General features: G+C 38.8%; 1 protein-coding gene across 1 annotated transcript; it reads left to right on the top strand.

The window, feature by feature from the left end:
- The first annotated feature begins 8,292 nt into the window (after positions 1 to 8,292).
- Positions 8,293 to 9,408, top strand: LOC5570094. Its single transcript, XM_001653031.2, has one exon. The coding sequence runs from the start codon at positions 8,447 to 8,449 to the stop codon at positions 9,140 to 9,142; it is 696 nt and encodes a 231-aa protein (XP_001653081.2). The 5' UTR covers positions 8,293 to 8,446; the 3' UTR covers positions 9,143 to 9,408.
- Positions 9,409 to 10,906: the final 1,498 nt, after the last annotated feature.

The raw sequence follows: 10,906 nt of genomic DNA, 5'->3' as shown, positions 1-10,906 counted from the left end.
TCAAGTTTTCATTAGCACAAATCAAGAGAATTAACCAGCAGTTGCAACTGAAAACTTGATAGATTGGTCCCACCAGCGTGTGTCCAATCGATTAAGCTTTTAGCACAAACCGCTGTCTGATTCTCTAGATTCGTGCTCTTTAAAATTTGAGATTTAGCTCCGATGCATCTTCACCTTAACAAGTTTGACTGGCAGCAACCAGTTCGACGGCACCACCTTCTCGTTTCAGCGTGATTGAGTGGTATCACGAGTAAGCTACGGACCGTTCAATTCACGCTGTCAGGTGACATGAAGATGCCGGCTATGGATTTGAAGCCACTTTTCGTTAAATCAGGTGGAACCGAACAGGTTTGGATGGAAACAAAATAAAAAAATGTCGGTCATTGTAGCTTCCTTCCCAGTTGAAAGGTGTTCCGTGACGAGTTTGGTGAATATTTTGCATTATTTATTTGCGGTCAAGCGGTTTCACTAAAGAACTTGAGTTGCTGTTCAGCTATATTGGGATGTGATATGTTCAGTTATATTTCATTTGTTGATTCTGCAAGCGATCAGCTGACAAATTGCTACAAATAAAAAATATACATATCAAGAAATAGATTTTGTATGTTTTTTTTTTCAAAATTCAGCTATTCTATAGACACGTACGCCGCATTTGGCTTCATATACTGTAACAAAGAACTACAACTGACAAGCTCGTTACGATGGCACAGTCCAAAAGCATTCTTGACGAAAACTTTCAATGGCTGAAGTGGGAAGCGAACCCACAACCTATGACACGCTACATTTCACTTCCTGTTGACACTAACCGCACAACAACGCAAGGCATTATCTTCAAGCTTTGTGCTCAATAACTAGAATTTATCAATCATACGTTCGAAAACGTTTGAAAGCGGCAGCTGCTAATTTCATGAGGGGTTCTTTCAGCGGTGCTTGATTTTTGAATATTTACACTCTTCTCCCTTAATCATGAACTGGAAAGGTATCGTGAGTTCAATAATGCTGTTATTTATTATATTTTGAATTTGCACAACCTTTTGTCACGTTTTCCATAATTTATTTGCTCTCATGGACCCATTACAATTAATTGATTTAATTTCTATTTAACACCACATTTTTGGAAAATCACTTCATTGTTCACATGTGACTCGATTATTGATTGAAAATAAAGTAAACAAAGAGATCCTCTCAATGTAAAACAGGTCTTTTTGATAAGTTGCGTGAGAATTCGACCTGTTGTCTTTTGACGTTTTGTCATCCAGCCAGATAAGGGTGTCCAAACTATCTGGAGAAATCATTACCTGTATGTTTGCACGAAAATTTCACACACTGATTATTTTTGAGTATCATAACCGGGTATTAAACTCAATGCTTGTAAAATATTCTATGATAAGATGGGGTATTTTGTAAGAAAAATCTTTCCCGAAGCTGTCATTCCGCTCTTTTTATGTACATTAAACATTTTTATAAGATTAATTACGCTGTATATCATACAACTGTGACCTAAAATGCAATCAAACGGATCTAACGTAATCTTCAAATGTTTTGATTTTTACCAGAAAGCGATCCGTTTGTGGCGGCTTTTAGCGTTCATATAAAGCTCGATGTTCTCAAATCCATGCTTATGTTTCCATGAATTTTGTTCATGGATCCAGCATACATACACTGCCCACACTATTATGGGTCACCTAGTTATAATTATAAATCACTCTATCGTACATGTAATTCAATTCAAAATAACTCATCAAAGTGGGTGATCTGTAATAGTGTTATCACTGTACTTCATAATTTAAGGATTTAACCTTCCTAATGCGTTAAGAAAAAAAGTGTCTCATTATGCATTAAGAATCAAAAATGACCCATTACTGTGAAACGCTCTCAAAGATCAATTTTTGAACCGATTTTCGTTCGTATAGCTTTATATTAAAGATACGTAACCGAAATATGGAACCCTGGACAATTTTTTTTGTAAGTATGATCACTCTGGACATAAGGGCACATAAAACCTGTTTCGGAAGGAACTGGTACATATTATATCCAGAAGTTCATACACATGTATTACACGATGGATCAAATTCAATAATTCTTCATTCCGAGTTGATCGCAAAATTCCGGAACCGGTTCCGGTAGAGTGCGATGAGGGCATTTTCAGACCATCATTTAGTCCCAGCGTGCGACAGCTCAAAATTCTTGATTTTTATCCACATCCAAATAGACACCATATCAAATACCAAACATCATTTTTTCTTTTTGTTTCTGACGTCAGGTCTCAACCGGGACAGAGCCCGGTTCTCAGCTTAGTTTTCCTATGAGAACTTCACTGAGAGCTATTTTTGTACCTATAAATAAAAAGACGATTTATCGCTGACGAATAAGAACATTTGAATGCAATCGCAATTTTGGGAACAGTTCTACAACTATTTCACCGGGGATTACACTAGGGATATAACCAGGGATTCCCCAGAAAGAACATTTGGTCACTATGATTTTTGAGAACACACTCTTAAAAACAATGAAAATTACCGTTGACCTAATTCTTCTTATGATTGAACGACACATGATGTAAGTGATGGAACGACACGAAAACGTGTCCTTGAAGATGTACTGAACAAAAAATGTGATTTTACATGTTAAGAGACACGAAAACGATGGAACTGTGATCAACGTTTCTCGATTCAGACACTAACGTATTTATGTGTATCCCCTCTAAGACATAAATCACATGATTTTTTCGGAGTGTGCAGCTCCAATAGGGCTCCTTCAGCAATTCTGCCAGGAGTTCCTGCAGGGATTCCTTCAGGAAATTTTGGCAGGGATTTTTCTAGAAAATTGCAAGGAGTTTCCACAGGAATGCCTCTAGTTAATCCTCCATAGATTCCTCAAGATATTTCTCCAGGAACTCTCAATTGATTGTAACCAGTCCGAGCGATTTGTTTCAAAAACATGTGGCATAAACGCCACTTCACAAAGTAGACCACATGCCCAATTTCAATTTGTCCGATTGAAACTCTCCTGAGGGCGAATCCATTGAATTTTCCCGAAAGGAGTTTTACAAATCGCTTCAGCTGACTACAATCAAGAAGCCACTCAGAGATTCCGGTAAGAGAATCACTAATTCTCAATGCGAGCCAACATATGTTGTCACTCGCTCTTTCTCGTTACGGGCAGACTCTTCGTTCGACGCGCTATTCTGGTATTTTTTCAGAGATTTCTCCAGAGACTCCTTCAAGGATTCATTCAGAAAAAAAAAACTCTAAAGGGAGTCTTTCTCCAGGGGTTATATTATAACAATCTTTTCAAGGATAACTCCAGATATTTCATCAGAAATTCCTCCATAGGTTCCTCCAAGGAAACATGCAGGGTAGTCCTCTTCATGGCTCCATGGATTCCATCCAGGATTCCATCAGGAATTCCTCCAGGGAGTCTTTACTTCACGAACTTTTTGAGGGATTTCTCCTGGAATTACTCAAGGAATACCTCCTGCAATATCGTTACGTGAATTACTCCAAGGAATTTTACAGGTAAACTTCCATGAATTCCCTCAGAAGTTTCTTCAGAGTTTCGTTTTAGCCTTCTGAAAAATCTCCGGAGATTCCTTCAAGAATTTCTCTAGAAATTTCTCCCCGGTAATCTTTCAAAGATCCCCTAATCAATTAGCACACGTAACCTTACATTGATTGATTCAGCAATTTACTCAGGCAACCTTTTAGAGATTCCTACATGAACCTCTTCAGGGATTTCCTCCAGCGATTCATCCAGCATTTTTATTTTCAGTAATTTCTTCAAGAGACTCCTGTTTTTTTTTTCATTTAAATGATTTTTTAAAGAATCTTCCAGAGATTAGGCAAAAATTCCTCAAGGAATTATCTCAGATATTCTTCTAGATATTACACTAAAGATTTTTTCATTTAATACTTCAGAGATAATCACATATCCAGGGATCTCTAGGGATTACTGATAGGTTTTTGTCATTTAATTTTTCTGGATGTTCATCCAGGGATGACTCAAAGAATTTCTCCAGGAATTTCCGAGGGGTTTTTAAAGGCTTCTTCAGTAAAGGAGTTCCTCGAGCAGTTTCTGGAAAAATCCTTAAAGGAGTCCTTGGAGACACTCTTAGGATAATTTCTAGTCACATCCTTAGAGGAATTCATCTGGTGGCACCTCTGAAGAAATTCCTGCTGGAATCTCTTAAAAATTCCCGGTAAAATTCCTGGATGAATCTCGAGAGATCTACCTGGGGAAATTTCTGCAGAAATCACCGGAGAAATAACAGGAGCAATTCATTCGAGTTTTACAGTTGGCAAAAAATCGCTTATGTTTCAATTGGTTTATGTCATTTGCAGTTCTTTGTCTTTGTACTGATGGACGATTATATGATATTACACTTGCTCATATTTTCATAAGAGATTTTACCTTTTTTTGATCATAAGCTGTTCTTTCAAACATACTTGTATCGCAAATATTGGCATTGAGGCTTCTTACACTTTCGACTTATGTATTTAACGTGAATACTCACTGGCGTAATATATGATAATATTTTTATCCAAGATTTCGCCTTTCTTCATAGAAAAGTCTTTTTTTCAATTTATGCACTTTCAGCACTGGTTATTTTTGAAACTTATACTAAAGAATTATTCTAACTATTAGTTATATCAATGCTAAATTATTCTTGTTTAAGAATAACCTGCTGTACTGAATATGTCGATTTCTATACAAAATGCTCAACTTTTTCAGTTTGTTCTGTTTCAAGTATTTTTTCGCAAAGAACTACAAATTTCAAGTTTTTTTGAGAGCTCCTGCGGGATAGGGAGATACCACAGACAAACAGACGTAACACTTAGAGCAAATTTCTTCAAAACACATCGCCCATATTACACCATCATCATTTGGTGAGCATGTTGCACGGAATGGTGTTTCGTGCAATAAGACCGGCAGATGGCGGTAGTGTGAAACGTCAAACATAGAGAAAAACGATGCGCGTACCTCTGGTTGTGAGATTTATGTTACGAATTTGAAATGATCGTCAAATGAGTGGTCGATGGAAATTTCGTCAGTGTTACTTCTGTTTGTCTGTGGAGATACTGTGTGAAATTTTTCAAAAAAATATCAGTTTTCCGTTATAAATTGTTCTTTTACAAATATTTTGAAGATTTTTGGAAGGCGGAGGTTGTTTAAATAGTTAATTATGTAAAATTTTGAAGCTTAATGTCAAGCGGATTTTTTTTTAATTGCTATTATATCGATCAATTTAACCTGGTATGTCACTTTAATGCAGGGGTTCATAATATTTGAAATGTTGTGGTACCAACATCGAAAATATTAGTGGACCTGTAGAGAACATTTTAGCTCGATAGTTTGCAAGGAAATTAAACTTTAACATGTCTAATTGGAGTATTTTGTAAAGAAATCGACTTTCGCTGCATTTATTCAGAACACACTAACGGAACGCATTCGTAACATGCATACTTTAGTTAAGGTACACCGGGGCAAATTGAAATGCGGGGTAAGTTGAAACGTAAGCCCTAACTTTTGCCGGAAACGAATTCTGGGTCTGTATTTTTTTCCTTACAAAACAGCTCCACTAAACGCACCAGCTGACTGTCAAAACCGGATGTTTCAAACACCTACACGCGCTCTTCAGCTTTGTTTACTCTTCGTTCTTCGTGAAATCCGATCGATAATTTTTGTAATCGCGTGAAATAAAAAACTTATATTCTACGTTAATTTCTCCGGAACTGTGCGGCAGGTAATGAATTAGTATTAATGAAATCTAGTGGCAACAAAACATCCGTGAAAAAATATGTCACTGTCTTGCACTGTGGACATTTCAACTTACCCCATGCTTTTTCATCGCATGGAGCAAATAGAAATGCATATATAGGCGCAAGTTGAAATGATTTGATTATCAATACTTAGTTTTATATTTTGTTCTAGAATTTGTTCTACGGCATATCCAAACCAACTTTGTTTCGGCACGTTAAAGAAGTGAGTGGGGTTAAGAGCAGTTCACGAGGACTATCTACTACCCTTCCCATCGAGGAGGAATCAAGAATGGCATCTAACATCAAAACTATGGAGAAGTGGGGCTACGGTTTGAGTAAAAAAGAAATAATTTTTGCCATGGAACAATACCTGAAGAAAAACCGAATCAAGACACCATTAAAGGACAACATTCCTGGAGACGATTATTTCTTGAACTTCAAGCGGCGACACAATTTGTCCCAAAAAAGGCCACAATCTGTGAAAGTTGCTAGAGAAAGAGCCGCAGATCCGTTCATAATTTGTCACTATTTCGAGCTACTCCATGATGTCAACCGCAACGTCCCTCCCGAGAGAATCTACAATATTGACGAAACAAGCTTTTGCTTGGATCCGAGTCGTGTTAAAGTAGCTGGCGAGAAGGGGAAGGCCACACACTGCTGGTCCTGGCAGGGAAAACTCTACGGTACTTATGGGTGACAGTGCTGCCGGGCATAAGCTCCCTTTTCTCATCATATTCAAAGGAAATTGCATTTGGGACAGTTGGATGGCTAAAGGAAACGATGAGTTCTCCGGTATAACCTATGCTGCTACAGAAAATTGTTGGATGGACAGCGAAACATTTTCAAACTATTTCATGCGAAGTAGGCAAAAACCGTCCGGCAGTTCTGATTTACGATGGACATGCTTCACATGTTTCACTGGACATAATCGAGGAAGCTGTACCCGAATCGTAGTGATTCTGAAGTTACCCCCACATACAAGTCACCTTCATCAGCCTATGGATTTGGCCGTCTCCAAGCCGTTCAAATAGGAGTACGATGCCGAAGTTATCAAATGGCAACGTAAAAACTATGGGGTGAAGATGCCAAAAAAGGTGTTTTCGGCCACGATATCTCGAATCAGGAAGGACATCGATTCACAGGTAATCAAGAGTGGATCCCAAAAAGCTGGAATCTACCCTTTCAACAGCGACGTGATTCCTGACACAACGTATGAGTCAGCAGCATTGGAGAGATACAAAAAAACAAAGCAATGTCCAATCATACCAGCAACACAAGGATCACAATCGTCTTCTATTGCTCCGCCTAACAAATCTGTGGAATCTTATTCGATTTCAACTCAAGCTCCTCAAAGTTCAACTTTGAAAAAACCGTTTCAACTTGCCCCGATGTACCTTACTTTTATTTTATTATTTCAGCCAAACGGCATTGGTATGCAATGGTATTCGGCCAAATGAGCCGGAACTCTCTGAATATATCATCATCCCAAATGCTGTTTCTCCCTACGACAGGCTAAACATTTTTTTTAATGAACATTATGAATCCATATCACAATTCGGTAATTCCAAATTTAGATAAAGCAGCGTACATGGATGACGTAGCATTATTCAGCCAATTTTTGACACCCTAAGCCCCCATCGTAGCCTATTTTCCTATACCTAATACATGGTTCGTCACAAAATCGTAGACTCCCCTTTCCCCCTAAATGTTACGTTATTTATGGACGGACCCTAATAGAAATGATACATGTAAATTGTAGCTATGTCTGAAATTGCGCTTGTCTTATTATGAAATGATTCACGGACAACCTAAACTTATGTGTGCTTAATTAATATTCAAATTGTCAATTATAACTTAAAATACTTGTTCATTTGCAGAAAAGTATAGTTGCATAAAATGTTTCAAAAACTATATTTATTAAATGAACTTCAGTTAAATTAACGAGGTGAGTTTAAAGTCTATACTTGATTGAATGCTTTTCCAACTTTCTTCAAGATCTGCTGTGTTCTGTAGAATCAATCAAGAAAATTGCTACATATCCTGGTTTGGCAAATAATCGATCGATCACCACACTCGTTCGGTATTCCCATCGTTAAAGCGGATGACTATTGAGATGAATATAATTGAATCCATACTACAGGCAGTTAGTTCACGATAGAAGTTGTCGTGATCTAATCAAAAATTCCTTTCGAGTACACCTAATATTTCATCCTTTATCCAACTGAACACGAATTGTCATGATCGCCTATGATTTATGATAAGGGCCTAACCGATAAGATTTCTTCTTCGGCAAAAGCTTGGTAAAACCGTCACGTTTATATCATCCATGATGTATCGAGCAAAGCAACGAACAGAGATCGATCACGCTGGTTAAACCCTTACGACAGATGGTGATCGAATTGCAAACGGATTGTTGTTGTTTTCATTCTCTTCTCGGGGCGATCGGGAGAGTAGAGAGAGCGTCCGCGAAAATTTGAAGATCACGATCATCATCATCATCAATCGACCGCCCTCGTCGAGCTCTCGTCTCCCGATCGCTTGCATTCGCTTCGAAGCGCTCGTGCGAAGTAGTTCGTTTGTCGTTTGAGGTGACCTCTCGTAATATATTCATCGGTTCGCTGTTGTTGTTGTTGAATCAGGTTTCCGTGACCTGCGATTGGCGCAAGTTCAAGTTTTCGGTCGTCACCATGAATCGAGTGTTGCTGTTCGGAACCGGTGTTTTGCTGTTGTTTGCCATTGGCGTTAGCCATGCACGACCACAGGAAGCACCCCTAGCAGAGTATCCAACGGCGCAAACGGCGGTTCCTGCGGGAAGTGGTTTGAGTACGACTTCAACGACGAGTACGGCTGCACCCGAGGAAAGTAAGGTTTCAAAGTTCTTCGACGATGTATCGTCGGTCTTCAAGCAGGGCACGGCCAAAGTGAAGGAAAGTTTTGAAAATGCTGCTACATCGGTTAAGGACGGAGTTATGCGGGGCTATGACTACGTAAAGGATAAGTTTAGCGGCAATGGGGATGCTGTGACCACGCCGGGAAGTCCTGCTTCGAGTTCTACAACTACAGGATCGGATCCATTGACTTCGACCGGTTCTGAGAAAACAATCTCTTCGGTCAAATCAGACGGAAATAATGCTGCAGCGCCAACGCCTACGACCAAACCGGTTCGAGTGGAACCGAACGACGAAGAACCAGCTGATGATGATCGATTGATCTTCATTGGAGATGAAGATACGGCCACTGATTTGACTCCGAACACTACACCTAAGACATCGGCCTCAACCACACCGGCGTCAAACCTCGACGATCGATTCATCCTGGACGGACCGTTGGCGTGTCCCAAGGGTCAGAAAGCAGTCAACGGCGTATGTCGAAACACGTTCTAATGAGGCGTAATCGTAATGTATTGCCGGGTCGTAAGAGCGAGAGAGACACCCAGAAAGAAACCTGTTGAAATTGCATTCGCGCCTCCTCCAGCTGTAGTCGATCGTAGACGATCGGTCACGTCTCTCACGCTCCCGGGAGTCAGTCATCGTGTCCAGCGATGAAGTGTGATTTTTTAATTTAAAATTCCATTGTCGAGCAATTTTCCTCCGCGGACAAAGTGTATGTGTAACCTGTGAAATAAATTGAATTTATTCTATTAAGCGTACCCCACCGAAGAAGTGGTTGTCTGTCGCAAGAGATATGTCACCCGTTCCCATTCACTGCGCGCGAGAGTGCAATCCAGCGTAGATTATCCTATTGTCGACCCGTATCGTCTTGGCTGGCTGGATGGATGTTCCGCGTCCAGCAGCAAGATCACTGACTTCCTTGATTGCTACTCGGGCGTTTCCGTGCGCTTTACTATCGAAGATTGTGGGGAAGTGCTGCGGAGTGACGCATCGTTGATTGCTGTAATCTCGGGAGACTGTCGAAGTCGTTGCCGTCATCGTAGCCAAGACGTGATCTTGTTGTCGATAATGATTGTACTTAATGCAAAAACAGCGGGTTGGGAGGTGTGGCTTGTGCGGGGGTTTGTGAAGTGAGACGTGAGCCAACAAAAGTCACGTTAATGCAGTTCCAATGTTGCGCTAAGTCAAACTGGAAGACGGATTGTTGTTGCGCAATTCCAGCCCAAAACCCAAATAAAAATGGCTTTTTCAGACTGACTATTTCCAACGCGCTTTGCTAAAGTGAACCATGTGATTAATAGGTTATTTGGAAAGAGTCCATGTGAGACTTACTATAGAGCCGATTTTTCCAAAACCATTCCCTTTAACTTTTTAAAGTTTTTCTTGAGAAAGCTGACGTCTAGCTATAGGTTTAGCCATACAGCTTAGGATTATTATTCTACAATTTTATAAAAATATAATATCTTACAAAATGCTTTTGGAAGAAAAACTTAAAAGTTTTTTTTTCCAAAACCTCCTAAGAAACCCTGTTCGTCAAAGCTGAACATTATTTTTCACACAACAAAAATATTTATTTTTATGAACAAATTGTAGTATCCATCACTATTTTTCTAAAGGTACAGCTTTTAAAACAATCAATAATATTCCACCATTATCGGACACTAGGTCACTCTTGCTGATACATCATCTTTTTACTCCCAGTAAAAAAAAAGAGTAAAGGAGTGTTCAAAATTAGTTTGGATTACTAGAAAGACAATATCAGAATAAAAGAGAGCTAAATTGTGAGTTTTTGAAGCATTCTTTAGTATGAATTTTACTCTATATGGTCATTTTACTTTATAGTCTCATACTTTTAAAGTCATGTACGCATATTTATTGATCTACAGCAAATTGTTAACACTTTTCTCCATATATTATAATCGGTTATGTAAGAATAATATACTACGAAAATAATACATGGAAAATACAATCAATTTGTTTAGAGCAGTGTTGCATTTGTTTCTTTATTGTGCTTTAAATGTGACGTGGGGATTAAAATAGCAACTCTATGAAGGCTCAGCTTGTTTTTCATATTAAAACTATGCTTATACTTCTGTCAGGACGTATTTAAAACCTTAAAATTCCATTCATATAAGTTCCCTTTGAATTTGAATGTTTAACTTTAAAAAAAAAATGGGAAAATGGATTTTATGAAGTCCTCAAAATTGTTGCTCCAAAAAAAACTTCATATTTTTCAGCAAGCTTCTGATTGATAAT

This window comes from Aedes aegypti, chromosome 1, assembly GCF_002204515.2.
Source record: "Aedes aegypti strain LVP_AGWG chromosome 1, AaegL5.0 Primary Assembly, whole genome shotgun sequence".
In the NCBI taxonomy this organism is placed as follows: Eukaryota; Metazoa; Arthropoda; class Insecta; order Diptera; family Culicidae; genus Aedes; species Aedes aegypti.
This window is presented reverse-complemented; position numbering and strand designations above follow the sequence as displayed.

Bases quoted from the DNA above. Each gene is read 5' to 3' on its own strand.
- LOC5570094 (XM_001653031.2), top strand. From the start codon at position 8,447: ATGAATCGAGTGTTGCTGTTCGGAACCGGTGTTTTGCTGTTGTTTGCC.